This window comes from Pleurodeles waltl, chromosome 1_1, assembly GCF_031143425.1.
Source record: "Pleurodeles waltl isolate 20211129_DDA chromosome 1_1, aPleWal1.hap1.20221129, whole genome shotgun sequence".
NCBI lineage: Eukaryota > Metazoa > Chordata > Amphibia > Caudata > Salamandridae > Pleurodeles > Pleurodeles waltl.
Genome location: NC_090436.1, coordinates 537,405,934 through 537,424,909, shown reverse-complemented (window position 1 = coordinate 537,424,909; position 18,976 = coordinate 537,405,934). Strand labels below are relative to the sequence as shown.

General features: G+C 43.4%; 1 protein-coding gene across 8 annotated transcripts in view; it reads right to left on the bottom strand.

Moving 5' to 3' along the window:
• CAST (calpastatin) overlaps positions 1-18,976 on the bottom strand; it is a 513,209-nt gene that overhangs the window by 454,531 nt on the left and 39,702 nt on the right. For all 8 annotated transcript variants that reach the window (XM_069225757.1, XM_069225792.1, XM_069225782.1 and 5 more), the window contains exon 2: positions 4,280-4,348. In XM_069225757.1, coding sequence (XP_069081858.1) covers positions 4,280-4,348 — 69 coding nt within the window. The remainder of the gene's footprint in view (positions 1-4,279; positions 4,349-18,976) is intronic.

Genomic DNA, 18,976 nt, shown 5'->3' with positions numbered 1-18,976 from the left:
TTAACGAGGGCGTGGGTGACCGTTATTTTGGTTTCTACAGCAATCCACCTGAACATATTGTGGAGCATTTGAAGGGTGTTGCAGCATGAGGACGAGATGGCATTGACTTGCTGGGCCATGGAGAGTGAAGAGTCTAGTATGAAGCCAAGGTTGCGTGTGTAGGTGGTTGGTGTTGGGGGTGACCCCAGGGTGGCTGGCCACCAGGAGTTGTCCCATGCTGTCTTGTTGGGGCTAAAGATAATGATCTCGTTTTTTTCTGAGGTCAGCTTGAGGTGGCTTGCTGTCATCCAGTTGGCAATAGTGAGGAGTCCGGTGTGGAGGTTGTTCTTGGCGTTGCGGGGTTCCTTGTGAGGGAGAGGATGAGCTGGGTGTCGTCAGCGTAGGAAATGATGTTGAGGCCATGGGATCGGACGATGTTGGCTAGTGGAGCCATGTAGATATTGAAGAGGGTGGGGCTGAGTGAGGATCCCTGGGGGACTCCGCAGTTGGTTTTCGTAGCCTTTAACCGGAACGGGGGAGGCGAACTCTTTGTGTCGCCTCAGAGAGGAAGGAGGTGAGCCAGTCCAGGGCTCTGTGGCGAATTCCGGCATCCAAGAGGCGTGTACGGAGGGCTTGGTGACATACGGTGTCGTAGGCTGCAGAGAGATCAAGGAGGATGAGCGCAACGGTTTCACCTTTGTCTAGCCTGGTCCTGATGTCGTCGGTGCAGGTGATGAGGGTGGTGTCGGTGCTGTGGTTTTTGCGGAATCCTGACTGGGAGATGTCGAGTATGCTGTTGTCCTCCAGGAAGCGGGAAAGCTGGTTGTTGACTATCTTCTCTATGACCTTCTTGGGGAAGGGGAGTAGGGAGATAGGTCGGTAGTTTTTTAGGTCTCCGGGGTCGGCTTTGGGCTTTTTGAGTAAGGCATTGACTTCGGCGTGTTTCCCGCTTTCCAGGAAAATGGTGGTCTCGAAGGAGCTGTTGATGATGGTCTGGAGCTGGGGAGCGATGATTTTGCTGGCCTTATTGAAGACGTGATGAGGGCAGGGGTCAGCGGGGGAGCCGGAGTGGATGGTGCTCATGGCTTTGGTGGTTTCCCTATCGTTGGTGGGGGTCCAGGCACTCAGTACATTGGTGCAGCAGGGTACGATGGGGTCCGCCATGTCAGTAGTGGTGGTGGTGGGGACAGCATTGCGAAGCTTCCATGAATGTCTGTGATCTTGCGGTGGAAGAAGATGGAGAGGGAGTCGCCGAGGTCTTGTGAGTGGGGAGGGTCATTGAAGCAGGACTTGGGGTTGGTGAGTTCCTTGATGATGTTGAATAGCTCCTTGCTCTTGTGTGTGTTGTTGTCAATTCGTTCTTTGTAGAAAGATCTTTTGGTGGTCCGGATGAGCTGGTAGTGTTTGCGCATGGTTGCTTTAAGGGCGGTGAAGTTGCTCTCTGATTGTTCTTGGTGCCAGGTTTTCTCAGCTTTCCGGCATTCTCGTTTGGAGGCCTGGAGGTCTGCGGTGAACCAGGGAGCTTTATTGCTGACGCGGGTGTTGTTGGTTTTCTTGAGTGGAGCGAGGGTGTTGGCGCAGGCGTCAAGCCATTGCTTGAGGTTGAGAGCGGCGGTGTTGGGGTCGCTGGTTTTGGGTGGTAGGGTTTGGGCGAGGTCACACTCTGTACAGAAAAGGATTCAGACAGGATACTGCAATCCAATATCAAATATTTTATTTTCAACAACTCTTGTTAATTAATATATGCGTCTGAGATGTTATTTTTCTTTGTGTGGCTTTTAGCTATAATTACCTTCGTAGCCAATTCTCGCTCATCACTCTGTACCCTCTTAACTCTTCCACTCAATCATTACTGGATTTAAGCATAGCATGACCATCTTGGTGGTTCAAATAAACTTTTCTAGGACGCAATGGTCTTCCTTACTACACTTCCAAAATTCAGACATTCCACATTTGTACTATATTTTGTCATATGAGTAACTCTTTACACCAACCTCTTGAAACAGTGGGGATATGAAGCAGATGTCTTATAAATTATTGTAATTATGTAATTAATAATGGGCCTGATTCCGAAAAAGTCTCAGAAATCTGCCCAAAAAGGTTAACTTCCTCACCCAGGTACAGAATAATGAATTTTAGGTATTCACAAATGCTTTTAAGAATATGCATGGAAACCTGCAAAGTCTTAGGTTTGCATGAGTATTCCTAGATATTTGTTGTGAAATCCTACCTTCCACCATGCAAAGGGAATGCCATACTTGCAGCTGTTCAGAGTGAACAAAACGCAGCTCAGAAACATGTTTTTGAATTTTGTACTTTGTCTTTTTCCCTGTGTTCAAACCCCTTCCAATGCGGCCGGAAATACCATGTTTCTTCCTTTCCTCCTATTTCCATGGAAGTGTTATACTCCTTCCATTGACAGAATTATATCTTGTTATCATGTTGGTGATAGGCCAAGAAAAATGTCTGCAAATAAGCTGCATAGATATCTCACTGCCTCACTCAAGATGGATGAGCCCTTAACTAGTTCCTTCATCTTTTTGAGCAGCAATCACAGAGAGGACGAGAAATATGGATGAGTTCTTTAAACCCTTTAACACCATCAACAAGAAAGGACAGCAAGAGGTGGCTGCTGACTTGTAAAAAAATGTTGGTGAGCTCTGTTAGTTATTCTACATATGGATGATGCACAAAAAGTAAGTAATAAGGAAGATGCTGTGAAGGTGGCGGAAGAGAAATTTGAGAGCATTTCAAGAGATGGGTGAGGATGGAATTTTGAAATGAATCTAGCACTGGAATGTCAAAGACGCAAAGCCAAGAAGATATTGGAGCACCTCAATATTTTTAAAAACTGTGCAATAGATAGTATTGTCAGCTTCAATACATCCAGTAGATATACATATTCACAGTGTATTCAGTTTAATGTACAAATTTGCTTAGAACTTGAGCACGTTTTGCTTACTCCGTGATTACAGGTGGAATTGTTTTGTTTAGCACCTTCAGGATTTATCTAAATGCTCCCTAACGATCTTGCAACTGTTACTTTGCGTAAAAACACAGCCAATTAACTTTTAGGACATCTCTCATTCCCTTAAAAGTGCAATTGCCTAACAACTTTTAAATGTTAATCTGTACCCTCAAGAAGGAGAGTAGCTGATCAGTTTCAGTTATCATGACCATAGGTTACTCACCGTACATATCCTACAATACAGCCAATTACTAGCAGGCAAACATGAAATGGAATGGGAAGGTGGCAGATCTAGCCCACTTATACCCTTAAAGTCACAGATAATAGGAAATTTGATGGGATGGACTAATTCAGACTTCCAGTCCATACGTCATCATTCTAGCAAAGCAACACAGTAAAAATGCAATACAGCAATACGGGTTTGAAGCATGTTAATATGGCCTCACATCTTTTGGACACAGCACAACAAAAGGACACACGTGTACAGATTGAGTGGCTGACGTAGTCCTCTATTATATTTGCAAAAAGACGATTTTCATTCAAGAGCTCGCCTCAGTTTGACTGCTGAGAAATGGTTATGTGTAAGTAAAAGAGAATGTCTTCAGCAAATTACACAATGGTCTATTCAGCGGTCATACACTAAAATCTGGATATATTAACAACATCATCAAAATAGCATAAAATAAAAAAGGAAATCTAAACTTTTACTCTTTGAAAACACAGATAGCAGTGGCCTTTGTACAACCAATAGCGTAAAAAGTCAGCATTTTTAAATGTACACTCCCAATATGCGGACACTAGTGAAAATACATAAACAGTCAAATGAATGGATGGTATTATTCAGCAAACAATATATTCTCCCTAGGGCTTGAAAAGGTATTAAATTATAAAAATGAAAATGTTTTAATAAAGCACTTACTGTGTGAATGAACAGCACAAAGTCCATTCATTTGCAGACTGCAAAGTAATAAGTGGCACAGTAACACTTAGCATACTTCCAAGACTACCCTGCTGTGTCTGCAGGTCTCTCTGAGCTCACTGTGAGCCAGACCCAGACTTTCCTGATAGTTATTCACTGCGGCAATGAGATCTGTACTGAAAGTCTGGTACTGGACAACAGATGCCACTTCAAATGCCACTGAACATAATAGAAAATATTAGGTGTGAGAATGTCTATTTTATCCCTGGGTTTTGTCTCCAACAAGCATGAAACCAATAAACTATTTCCATGTTGGTTTTCTTACTTCAACCGAAACCGCTCTATGTTCTTAGTAGATCAGCAAACATATCATCAGGGTTTTAGTAAAATCTAAAAAGTAGTATCCCATTTACCTCTGTTGCATCAGGTGCTTTCTTGTCAGCTGCGTGGGTGGTGGATCCACTTGCTTTTTTATCGCCATGCTAAAAAAATAAAAAGCAATTGTTCAATGCTTGTTATCGATGCAATCAGTTTATCTTTAAAATAATCTGTTTGATAACTCTGTCTGCATTCCAATCAAATCAATAATGCAACATAATTTATGATATTCCGACAATGGGAATTCTTCGGAAATTGTCACCTGTGTCTGGTACTCTTGATCAATGGATTGTTATTCAAGTGTCCTTTCCGACTGCTCAATAGTTTCATATGAAACCAAGATACTTTCTTTAAATGACTTAGAAAACTGTGCATGTTCCCAGTGATTCCGAATGATTTTGTCTCGCTTGTTACTAGGGAAAACATTTAAAGTGTGGGGACAGCACAGGGTATTTGTACACTTTATAGCACTCATTCTACCCTTCCCTACACGGCCTGAAATACAATTTGAACAGACATTGGCACTATGATCACAACTAGCTGATATGATTGTATGTATTCTTATACGAAGTTTTACCATCTGGGATATGATTGCATTACACTTGTACATAAATTTATGATGTGGCACTCGTCCAATTCATCTTAGGTAATAGACACAGCCTGCCTAATTATATTCCTCACTGTTGCATTAAACAAACATATTACTTATCTAAGTTAAAAATAAACTTTTTATGGCAAAGTATTTTAGGGCCATATGTACAAAGACATTTTCCCATAGACATAGAATGGATAAAATCCTTTGATACATCTGGCCCTTAGTCCTTTATTGTATAGGGATTTTCTCTGAAGGTCAGTTAACATGCAGCTTCCTAGTTAGTTAAAATATATAGGCTTTATTCAAGACAAAAAGTAGGAAATCTGTTTCCATGCAATTTTCCTAAGGCAGATACACAGTTCCAGCTTTTTATAGATTTACAGTTGATCTCAGAAGCATTCCAGGAAGTGTACGATAGCAACAGTTTTGCTGTGATACTCCAGTATGTAACATTCTGCATGTGAATTGTTCTCACCTGTGAGAAAATTCTGAATGGGTAATGTGATCCAGGTGTACATTTATAAATGTAACTTTTTTGGGTCTGATGTACCAATGCATTTTCTGGTCACAAAGTTTGCAATTCGATAAATCCCAAAGTGTACGACAACAAAAATTATTTTTCGAATGTATACATCCTTAGCATGTTACTGAGTCACTAAATGGGTTTAAAGAACCGTTAGGGATCGCCATTTGAAAGAGGTGTGCTTGGGGCACCCCTTCTAAATTGTGATTGCTTATGGTATGTATCAGTCTGGTTGCAAAACATGAATATTATACTGCCTACTCAAACAGCTCAAAAACATCGTTCTGGAGTAGGGAGAGGTCTATGGGACCAATGCCCACTCTTAAAAAATAGTTTAAAAAACATGTATTTTTTATTTTTTAACACATCCTATTTTCTATTAAGGGAAATAGCCTGAGTTTAAAAAAGAAAAGTAAAGAGAAAGACTGCTATGTTTAAAAGCAATCACAGACATGGTGGTCTGCTAACCCCAGAAGGCTATCCTCCCTGTCATGGCAGTGAATCACAGTGATTTGCAATTTGCAACATACATCATTAATATTCATGAGTTAGGTCAAGTTACGACCCACTGAGATTTGGTATTTTGTGAACTGACCTATTAGTACAGTTATATTAGTTTGCAAAATAGTATAGGATTTTCAAAAAACAAACTGATGCACACCTCGCAACCACTTTTTGCAAGCCCTATCTTAGTACATCTGGCCCTTTGCCTCTCAATAACACAAATATTTTGCCCCATGAAGAAATTCCTTTCCTTACACTCCCATTAAAGACAGAGGGGGTCATTCTGACCCTGGCGGTCTTGGACCGCCAGGGCCACGAATGACGGAAGCACCGCCAACAGGCTGGCGGTGCTTCAATCCCCATTCCGACCGCGGCGGTAAAGCTGCGGTCGGATTGCCGGGGCCGGCGGTCATCCGCCGTTTTTGCCCCGGCTGGGAGAATCCACCAGGGCAGCGCTGCAAGCAGCGCTGCCCTGGGGATTCTGACCCCCGTACCGCCAGCCTGTTTCTGGCAGTTTTCACCGCCAGGAAGAGGCTGGCGGTAACGGGTGTCCTGGGGCCCCTGGCATGGGCATGCGCAGTGCAGGGGCCCCGGCCAGCTTTTCACTGTCTGCCTACCAAATGCTGGTTCCCGCCTGGCGGGCGGCGGTAGAGTGTTCTCCACCCACTTCCACCTGGAGAAATGTATCCGCCTCCCTTTGAGAGGTACACATTTGCTTATGACTCCACAGCCAACAACTACCTGTAACAAGTATGTTAATATCGATAAACATACACTTTGTATACTTCCCAAACTGCACACATTCCTGCCCTGTGCTCATGGGTGGTTAGACAGAATTTTGAAAACAGAAATATTGTGGAACAAAATATTGTATCTTGAATATCGGGGACAAAATATTGTGAAGGTATGTTTCTGTAGGTAAGCGAAGTATTACTATATATAACTCAACATATATGTATCTTGATATATATATATATAAATATATATTGTCAAGGTAGGTGGATGCGGAGTTAAGTAGAGTAAATCTGCACTTATGTATTTACACTTACCTTCTCCATGTTTTGGTCCTCAATGTTTTTGACTTGACATTCGGTCCAAATTATATTTTTGTTTTTGATTTTCAGTCAGTGATCCTGACTGAGGCTTTTAAATGCTGCAATACTGCCATGTGTACAGAATTTCCAAATCAGTAAGTATACCTCAGAACATACATTCCACTTATAAGGATTGAGGATTTACATTTTCATATTGGTTTCCCATTCAGGCTCAATTTAGACACACAATTATTAGTGATTCAGCCTAACAAAATCTCTGCACGGTATCAATCACTTTCCATTTGGTTTCAATGCCTTGTTTGCAGGGCTCTTTGTTCCACAAATATGGCCTTAAAAACGCTTCTCATTTATTCTTTGACATTTCTCTTTAGTATCTAACTTGGATGTCCCAGCCCCTGTGCCACATATGACAAAATGCGTTTTCATGGATCTCAGAATATATTATGTTATTTGATTACAGGTTATATTATTTTTATTTTCACAAAATGTTAAAACATCCCCAGCGGTCTATTGGTACTAACCAGCAAATGCTGATGATGAAACCCCCCGCCAGTAACCATAAAACGAAGTGAAATGCCAGCTTTATAGCTGTTTGGAATATTACCAAATTACACATCTATCAAAGGTTGGGAGGTGTAGTTTCGGCGCAGTACTATTTAAGGACCACGCACAGACCAGTATCTTAGCTGCCACACTCGGAACTGCGTCACCACAGTTCCGTCCTTTATTTATACCTTAGTGCTCAGTGCCCCTCCCGGACACGTTGAGCACGCTACACAAACACGGAGAGCCCGCGTGGCTCTCCGTTCACTCTTTACATCCCTCCCATGTTTTGCTCCACATGGAAGGGGACAAACAAAATGAACTTAAACAAATAACGAAAACATGTCCATTCGTAACACCCTCAATATAAAATTAAATGAATAAACACACTGAATTAATAACTGAGAACACTACAAACTTGTTTCTTAGCACCCTAACCCTTCATGTCACTCACAAGGTCCAAATTAGATGGCGGGCAGTCATTGCACCTTGTTCAACAAGCAAAGTCTCTCAGCTGACTATTCGGCACAGGATTAGGGCGTAAGTTATACCTCACGCTTCTGGTGCTACCAGTCCCGTGTTCAAAAGCACAACGAGATCTGGTTTGCTCGATCCTTGTTGGCTCTGTAGCATCCTTCCTTTCCTCAGCCGGTAGTGGTAAATCATCGGAAAAGTCTTCTATCTCTCCTTCATCACTGGCCGACTCTTTCCGACGAGCCCTCTTAAAATGCGATACATTTCGTGTTACCCTTTGTCTCCCTTTTTCTGCAGTTATCATGGACCCTTTTATGCCAATTACTTCCCATACGTCGGGCTCAAACGGCGTTCGGAACTTTCCTCCTCCTCGTCGATGTTTCACGACCACTCGATCCCCTTCTTGGAACCCTCGATACTTCGCTCGCCGTCGAACACTCGCTCGTTGGTTGGTGGCTTCTCGCCGGTTCTGAGTGGCTTTCCCGTATAATGCAGGAGGTTTCCATTTAGAACCGGAAGGAATACAATCACGTGGAGACACTTTGAACATCAAAGAGGAGGGAGCACAGCCAGTGGTGCTATGAGGCGTTTGACGATATGCACTCAGGAATTGATGCAGACATTGTTCACTATTTTCATTCTGTTCTACTCCAATCCTTAGAGCTCTGTTCAAAGTTCGCATGAACCTTTCCACATCCCCGTTTGCCTGGGGCCAGTAAGGCATTATCTTACGATGACGAATTGCCAGACAGTCAAGGTAGGATCTGAACTCTTGACCTTGGAAAGGAGGACCATTATCAGTTCGGATTTCGTCCGGCAAACCAAACAAAGCAAACGTCTTTTGTAGAACGGGTCGTACATTTTCAAACGCTGTTGACGCTATAACTTCTACCACTGGGAACTTGGTATATGAATCAATCAAAACAGCAGTCAGCCGGCCATCTGGGAAGCTCCCAAAGTCCATGCTCACTTTTGCCCATGGTTTCAGGGTGGCCGGTTCAGTTATTACTGGGCAGCTCGAAGGTTCTGTTGACGTGATAATGCAGGAATGACATTTCGCTACCATTTCATCAACCTGCGTATCCATACCTGGGAACCAAACTTTCGCCCGTAGTCTTGCTTTGGTTTTAGCCGCTCCTTGGTGCCCTTGATGAGCCAGCTCAATCACCTTCGACCAGAGACATTGAGGAAGCACGATTCGCCTTCCTCTCAGAACCAACCCATCATTGTCAGTTGATAACTCATCCCGCACCTTCCAAATACTCTGCATAGCGACTCTTTGATCAGGGCTGGACATGTGGGTCTTCTCTAGAAAATATTTCCACCTTTTCTGACTTAATGCTTCCTTGACGTGACTCAACATTACATCTTCCTGGGTAGCGTTCACAATGTCAGTTACAAGAAGTGCATTTGGGCATGCCGACTGCACAACCATGCTAACAAAAAGCTCAGTGTTTTCTTCATCTTGTTCTTGATGATCATCAAACACCTTCGGAGGCGGGTGTCGCGACAGATAATCTGCAGGATTGTTCACACCAGGCCGATATACAACTGTGAACCTATACGGCTGAAGTAGAACAGCTCATCGTTCAATCCTTGGAGGTGCCAAACGTGGACTACCCGCAAACAAGGGAACCAACGGCTTGTGGTCAGTCACTACTTGAAACTCATGCCCATACAAATATAGGTGGAAATGGCGGCACGCCCAGCGAATGGCTAGAGCTTCCCGCTCTATTTGCGCATACCGGGATTCCACTGTCGACAGCGCCCTACTAGCGTAGGCAACAGGGACCCACTCTTGATGCCTTTGTTCTTGTAAGAGCACAGCTCCAAGCCCAACGGGGCTCGCATCCACCACTACTTCAGTTTTCCTCCCAGGGTTGAAATAAGCCATAGTCGCTTTATCCAGCAACGCATTTTTAATGTCCACAAAGGCTTGTTGCGCATCCGGGGTCCAGTCCCACCTGTGCTGCCCTTTTGTGAGTCGTCGAAGAGGTTCAGACATGGTGGCAAGTTGTGGTATAAACCTTCCGCAATACGTGGCCATCCCTAGAAAACTACGAACTTCCGTTGGATTTTGCGGAACAGCGGCTTGACGGATCGCTTCAGCTTTCCGTGGGTCCACTTGCAAACCATCTTTTGAAAACACATATCCGAAAAATTCTACCGAGTTTTGATAGAAAGCACACTTTTTCTTATGAAGTGTTAGCCCTGCTTCCATCAATCGTTTCAACGTTGACCTTAAATGACGATGATGCTCTTCCCTCGTTTTGGAGTATATCAAGATATCATCACTTAAGTTAATGACCCCGGGCAGTCCAGACAATGTTTCTCGAATCGCATTCTGAAATACTTCAGCGGCTGCCGACACTCCAAAACTCAGTCTCTTGTACCTTCTTAGCCCCACATGTGTCGAGAAAGTAGTAATGTTCCTGCTTTCAGGGTCCAACTCCAACTGATGATACCCTGCATTAAGATCTAACTTGGAGAACCATTGGGCCCCATTCAGATCCGCAATAATGTCATCCATAGTGGGGGTTATGTGCCTCTCTCTCTTAATGGCCTTGTTTGGCAGGCGCATGTCAACACATAGACGAATCGCTCCCGGCTGTTTCGGTTTCGGTGCGATCACCAACGGGGACACCCACGGCGTAGGCCCATCCACCTTTTCAATGACTCCTTGTTCTTCCAACAACCGCAACTCTTCCTCCACAACTGGCCGTAAATGAAAAGGCACCCTCCGATGTCGTAGAGCCACAGGAATCACGGTGTGGTCTATGTGCAACTTGATACGTTTTCCTTTCAAACGTCCTAGTCCCACAAACAACTGTGAGAATTCCTGGAGGAGGCGTTCCACTTGAGTGTCATATATTTGACGCGCAAAGAATACCAGCTCTAACTCTTCAGCCGTGTGACACCCTAGCAGTGTGCCGCGATCCCCGGCTACGACATAGAACTTTGCATCTGCTGACCTATCTCCACTGCTTACGGCTACTTCCACGATTCCTTTGAGGGGAAGTGGCTCTCTTCCCCCATAATTATATATTTTAGTAGCTGTTGACATAAGTGGCGCGGCAGGTACTAATTTTTTGTAAAGGGTTTCATCCATGACATTGACAGACGCTCCAGTGTCAATAAGTACAGAAACCCGCGTGCCATTGACGTAGACATCACTCATAGGCGGCGGCCTCTTTCTCCCTGGTTTTCCTCCCGTGAAAGATATAACAAAAATGTCCTCATCTTCATCTTCCTCAAACACTGGACCACACGCTGTCGCCTGATCCCTCGCTTCCTCCGCACATTTGGATACAGCTCTGACATTAGTTTCTCTTCCTTTCTGTTCACCTGGCTTGTTTCTCCTGGACCTGCACATTTTAGCAAAATGGTTCGGCTTACCACAGCGGTTACATGATTGCCCTTTTGCGGGACACCCAGCATTCGATCGATGTTCATAGCCACAACTTCCGCAGGCTCTCTCGCTAGGTTTAGCGGGGTTCAGCTTACGAGGTGTTGTCGGACGTGTCTGGACGGCATCTACTTGTTCCTCCTTGACTTGAACCATGCGAGTCGATGACGCTGCAGCCATTGACTGACCTCTCACTGCCGCCATGGCATCTGCTCGTACCGCCGATAATTCATGCGACCTCGCCAGAATCAGAATGTCATCAAGAGACATTCCCTGCTGCCGAAGGATAAGTTTCCTCAACGCATTCGATCGACATCCTTGAATGATCTGTGCTCGGATCTCTTCTTGTTGGTTGAGACCCGTGCACGAGCTTACCAGTTTTCTCAACCTGGCATAAAACATATCCATCGATTCGACCTCGGTCTGTTGCGCCTGTCTGAGCTTAAAACGTTCATAATCGGAGTTAAGCTGAGGATCAAAATGTCTATTCAAAGCAGTCACCGCTGCGTCAAAATCAGATCTATCCCCTGTATCAGGGAGAGAATCAAAAAGCTCCTGTAACTCATCTCCACCCATCAAAAGCATCACAGACCTGCGCACTGCTCCATCCGTCTCTCGGGTAGCACAAAAATAATTTTCTAAGCGATTTATCCACAGACGCCACCTTGGCGCAGCTGTGGCTGGGTCAATCAGCTGGCTAAACGGTGGTAAAGAAGTGAGCGAGGAGTGAATACTATTATTTAGTTGCGCTGGAAGTTGAAGATTGCCTGGTGGTTGAGGAGGATTGGCATTATTAGCGTTGTCTTGTGGTGGGGCACTCATATTTGCACTGTCTCACTCTAGTGCTTTGCACAAGTTAAGATATCTCCTGCCCTTTTCTGGTTTTTTTTCTTTTGGCAGGTCTTCTACCTTCTGTTATCCTTTATTTTTATTTTTTTTATATACCTCCTCAGTCTCGGAGAGCACATGTGTCCATTTTTTTTTAATTTTTTTTTATTTTTTTTATTACTGCTGTCCTTTATTTAACACTTCCCCAGCTTTTTTTTTTTTTTTTTTTTGAAAACACGTCGATTTTCAACTATTTCCCCAGCCTCGGGGAAAGCGCTCCGTCGATTTTAGAACTTCCCCCAGCCTCGGGGAAAACGCTCTTCACTCGCCGCTTTTCCTCCATCTGGAGACGCTCATAAATCGAGCGCACAGCTGAAATTGACGAGCCTCGTCAATTTCAGCTGCTCTCCCGGCAGCAAGGGCACGCCCTAGGGCAGGGCGCTCTTCGGAGCGATTCGCTCCCATACACGATCCTCTTCTGGGGGCGGAGCGGGGCAGGGCTCACCTTCCAGGATTTCCCCGATCGGGAAATCAGATGGCACCAGCCTCCGCTAATGCGAGGCACACCAGGAGGCCACGGGCTTCGCTTCGCTCCTCCCCGAGGTTGACGCCGCACCGCGTGATTAATTGCTGCAGCAGCTGTCTGCACCATTCGTCCGGTACTTCGTTTTGTTTTTTTCTCTTACAACCTTATATGTTTGGCACTTATTTTGCGATGACTCGCATCCCGCTCGTCGCCATTGTAGTTTCGGCGCAGTACTATTTAAGGACCACGCACAGACCAGTATCTTAGCTGCCACACTCGGAACTGCGTCACCACAGTTCCGTCCTTTATTTATACCTTAGTGCTCAGTGCCCCTCCCGGACACGTTGAGCACGCTACACAAACACGGAGAGCCCGCGTGGCTCTCCGTTCACTCTTTACAGGAGGCACATTATTATTATTCAGCATGGTTGTGGTCAAGTTAGAAAAAACTCTATCATTCTTACTTAAAGTTAAACAGAACATTGCTTTCAGGAAGTGATGGGCAGTGCCCACGCTCTTCAGTAGGACTTGAGCATGTACTGGAAACCCATAAAGGGAGTGCAACAACTGTGTCATCTATTCATCTTTTCAGGGATCACACAGAAGGACTGCTACATTTTTAATAATCGAAGTCGAACAGGAAAATATTTTTTTTTAGCAAGCCGAGAGACAGTGTGGCAGTGGTTTTAATCAGTTATTGACTAAGCGAAGGCAGTGACTATGGCAGCTCTACAAGAGAATGTAAGATAAGACAAGACTAGTCTGGCGTTTCCAACTGACAGAAAGCAGAAAGGAACGTGAAGTGATTTGCGCATCCACAGTAAACATAATATATATGACAAAGCCATGACTTCTGATGGAAAAGACTGCTGAAGTCAAAGGCACATTCCTTGTGGATTAAAGGTTTCAAAACTCTGTTTTAGGAAAGTTAAGCATGAGCAATTTGGTGTTCATCCACCCCTGGATTATGTGTATGCAGTGTTAGAAACCCTGTTATGTGGCACGCAGAGCGTCATCCAAATAGGGATGAAACTACATATGGTCAGCACACAATAAGAAATGACAGCCCAGGGACTGAACGTAACAGGCAAGAGTCTCCACACAGATGTCATATGAAGTGGGAGGGGTGAAGAGCTCAATTGTACCACCAACATTTGATATTCGGTTTAGAGGAGAATGGTCAATTGAACACTGTCTGCACCTCGTTGGTAAAAAATAAATAAACAATTTAACTCTTTAGAATCATTCCCCCTTAACGAAGACCTCCAAGATGGTTTACAAGACTGCTATGTTTGACTGTGTCAAAGGTGGTTACAAGGTCCAAACTGACTTACCACCGATATCAGATGCCAAATGTAGGCTGTCAAAAACTGTTTACAAGACAGATTTTATACCATGGTTGGGACAACAAACCACCTGATAGTCACCTTGCAGAATGGTGAATTCCAGCAATTTATATAGCTAGATGGAGACTGCTGTTTCCAAACTGTTTGAGCCAGAAATACATGAATCTATAATTAGATAAGTTACTTAAGCACAAGAGAACAAAGTTTATTTCAACAGAGGTGAAATCATGGCGTGTCCACTCCAGAAGAAGACACGGATTTCATCTTTAAACAAAGTGTATATGGTACTCTAGGAAGGGTTTTCTAAAGGAAACAAGTATGACCATTGCCAATAGAAGGTTGAGTCACAGAAGGGGACAAAGGCTCGGAATTGGAGGAAATACTCCCTGTTCTCTGCAACCTGCTACAGGCGGATTTGTAGTGTTATCATGCACAAACTCTTAAGGACCATTCTACTAGACTGTATGCAGCACGCAAGGATGTTTCATTGATCTATGGTGACACGTCATTTGCATTTCTGATAGATAGGGACATACAGCAGCATCATCAGTGCCTAACCTCCCCACGTCATCAGAAGTCACTTAAATAGCCACACTGACATTTGGCCACATTGTCAGCTTTATCCTTGATAAAATCAAATGAGATGAAACACATGCCAGTTGTTTTGTGTTCAAATTGACCCGGTAAAATTGGAATCGTGCGATACTGGAGTAAAAGAAGTATTTTAAATAGTGATCAGGAAATGTATTACATACCTGTGATTGACATGATTAACTGGTACAGTAGGATCATATGCCTCTGTAGGATCATATGTCAGTGTGCCACTGGTCGGTCCTAAATTAATCTTGGCATGCCCACGATCCCCACTAGGCAGGTGGTGGCCCCAGTTTGCAACAATATAATTGGGGTTTAACACCTTCGATGTATAACTGATTCATAACTTTACTGTGATTGACATCGTGGTTGTGCAATTTCTCTTTCATAGTGTTGTGTTTTTGTAATGATTGTTTTCAAAGAAAAGTGGATGAAGCTATAGCATTTCGCACAATGTGTCTCAAAACTGATAACTGTCGATGAGTTGCCCATAAGAGTGAAGCTCTTGCAAAAGACATAGCATTCATTACCAAGGTCTTCACAGTCCCTTCCCCAGGAATAATCGCCAAAAGGCCATAATCAATAAAGAAAAATCCCTATCAGGGTTGAGGTACAGTGAATAGAATAAAATGTGCCTCTCTTCAGATTATTTCAGTACTGCCTCATTTGGCGCATTGACATTTTTTCCCCTGATTTCACAAACACCTTTGCGGTAACCAGACAAGGGGAAAGGGGAACGAAAACCACAGATGATTTACGTGTCAGTGGTAAGATCTTGTCCAGTAAAACAATATCCTAGAGATGTGAAACAGACCTCGGAGTAATTACTTAATGGCTCCCTAAGCTGCTTCAGACTGATGCTTGCCCAGTGTCTAGAAAGGATTATACCTTCACATCAATCGAATTTTGTTTACAAGCACACAGAGAACACGGTCCCTGTTACTAACCCTCTTTCAAGTATTGGGGTAGTGTGGGTGGCTTTAAAAAAACAGAAAATATCTGGACAGAAATCCCAAAAAAGGATTCCAGCCTGCGCTTTTATAACTGATGCAATGCAGTCACCCTAATCAAAAGTACTTAAGGTGCTATAAGGTAGGAGGGATGAAGAAAGGAATTCCTTAATAACAGCCGCTAATGGGCAGCACCTCTCGAATATGAATAAGCATGCCATCTACTAAATAAAAACAACTTTGCTATCCTGGAATATAGCACATATTGCTATGTCTGACTGCAGTAGTTTCGAATTTTCTTTTAGAGTTCAAAATCAGGGACCTTCAAATTGATATTTATTTTTCACTAACCAAACCACTGACAAACCATTGACAAAAAGAAATCAAGAACTATTGACAGCTTTTAACTCTTATGTCAAACAGATGCGATAAAACACAAAACATGATTTGATCAAATAAATATGGTGACATATTCTTACTAGATGGCACTATATTGAATGTGGCAAACATATATACTACCCCAGAAAGGAAAAAATTGTAGTGGTATTGCTTGAACACCTATATGAAACTAAAACAACACCATATACTGATGTTAATCTGCTGTCAATGATATGTGTCCCTTTCAGTCCAAGGTGGGAGATTTCTAATGAGAGTGCAATTCATATATGGAGAAATTGAATTTGTCAATCCCTGTCCTCATCAGAATTATCAGAAAAGCGACCCAAAAAGAAACGTTCAAGATGAAGTGTCTTTATTCCGAAGGCCTCCAAAGAAAATGACCATTGTCAAATACTCAGATGCACTCAAAGAGGGGAAAACAATTCAACAACTTCTTTGTCGAGGTGCAAAAAGGATGTGTAGATTTAAAACATGGTAAATCCAAACGGGAAGCAGGAAGCAGCCACTACAAACGTCTACTCAACATTCACAGAAAGATTCACAAACAACATAGAGGAAACTGGACAAAAAAAAATTGAAAGTTACAAATAAAGTCCGATGCTGGTCGATTAAATGCAATCACTACACTGATAAATAAACTCTAAGCTCCTAACATGCCTCTGATTGGCCGTAGGCCAATTGCTGTATGATCCAAAGTTAAACCACAGCTCTCCTCCAGTTTCACTGAATGACTTTGCCTTCTTTGTCTCAATAACAACAAAGAGCACTTTCACTCTCTCTTGTATCAAGTCGTTTAATCTCTTACCTACACCACACCATTTACTCACATTTGGCTTGCTATTTATGAAATATCTTAACATTTGGCAAACTCACTCCTCTCACACATGCCCTCAGCAAATTAAGAGGTAGCCTACGTCTTATGCTCACTTTCTTGACTTATCACTCATCAACATGGCACACAGTGCCTCATTTGAGTCCTTGGACACTCACTGTATTTTACTGAATGGTTCTCCTATGATAATTGTCTTCACTTGCCATCCCCTGAGGACAATCCCAGGCATCCTTCCTGAGTGGTTGCTTCTATTCTTCATCTTAGTTTTGGACTACAAGAACACATTTCTAGCAGAAGATTTTAACATCCGGGTTACCGATCTTTATACCGACATGGCCACTGCATGTCGTTATAAAGATAATATTGGCAACCAGTCTTATGAATCTCAGCTATGCCCCCCCCCTATGGCAAGGGACACTAACCAGACTTAATAATGACACAGAACTGACTCATCACTTCACCATCAATGGACTAATGTGCAGTTAATTAATAGCTTCCTTACTAAAAATAGTTCAGGTTAGAAGATGATTCTACCTTTCTTCATGAGACTTTTTGATGAATTGTCCATCTTCTTTATTGAAGACACATTGCTGTGTGATTCACTCACCTGCTCAACTGTAAAGGGATTGTATTCACAAGGAATCCTGTTGAAACTGCTTAAAGTAAAACCTCAATCTATTCAACAGAATGTGAGATTCAAAATTAAAAAAAAAACGAAATTTAAGTTACGTGTACACTACATAGCCTACAAACAATTACTTTACTCTTTCTTTTTTCTCAGCTAAAAAGCTAAAAGAGTCCCAGTGGTGATAACAGGGGACTTTAACAGGTCTAGCCTATAACATTGTTATAAATCTCTGCCCTTCCTTTCCTCCTCTTCACCCTCTTCTATAGAATGGTGTGGGGAACAGAAGTCCACCAAGAGTGAAAATAATTAAGCTCTCCTATTTTACAACAATTATCATCCATAGTTGATGTTCACATTATTTGCCCACCATTAAATAAGCCCTCAGCACCTTATTTAATGGTGGACAAATTGCAAGTTAAATGACATTTGTTTCTTTCCCATTCCTAAACACCATAGCGCTTCTAGTAGATGTGTGATAGCACATTTCTGCTGCTTGACTCCCTTACAAAAGCTGATAAAAAACTTTGTCAAATGCTGACTCAAGAAGCCACTTTTTAACCTAAGAGAGCCAAGCAATATTGGGCCAGTAGCCACTCTAATTAGCAGACTGCTTAGGTTTATAAAATACCTTACACATGACAGCGTTACAAAACTTAAATTCTCCAGATCATCTAAGAAATTCAAGAACATGCCGCCCCATCTCAGATACAGTTCATTCTGAAAATCAAATCTAACCTGCTTCCTCTCCAGTCACGCCCTCGCCCAGTGCCTGGAACTAGGACAGCTGTGATAACCGCTGCTTGCAGCCTCCTTTATCTTGCTGGAAAGATACTAGTGCACCAACAAAACCCTGACAAACTCGACCACTTCAAGTCAGCCCTCAGCAACTACCACCACCAACTCAGGATGTCCAGAAAAGCCACACTGGCCACCCGCATCGAAACCAGAGCAAACTTCACCAAAGAACTTTTAAGAGTCATTAAGAGTTCTCTTGCCCTCCCGCCATCGAGAACACAATCCAACCTTCCCAAACGCTGCAACAAGCTGTTGGACTACTTCCACCTCAAGATAATCGACATACACAGCAACTTCGACCGCTAACCAACTGACATCGGCCTACCCCGCACCCCGCCCCGCACCTCCTCACCGGATCATCAAATGGAAACAGATCTCCATCGAAGACACAATCTCCATCATGTCCTCCATCCACTTTGGATCCCCCACAGACCCGTGTCCCCACCATTTCTACAACCTGGTAAAAGAAATAATTGGAGAACCCCTCACAGAAATCCTCAAAACATCCACCTCCACAGCCACCGTTCCCCACTGCTGGAAAAACGCGAAGGTGAAGCTCCTTCTGAAGAAACCTACAGCCAACCCCAAAGAGCTAAAGAACTACCGTCCCATCTCGCTCCTCCCATTCCCCAGCAAAATACTGGAAAAGTTCATCAAATGAGCTCACAGAATATCTCGAACACAACAACCTGCTGAACCCTTCTCAATCCAGGTTCCGTCCGAACCACAGTACA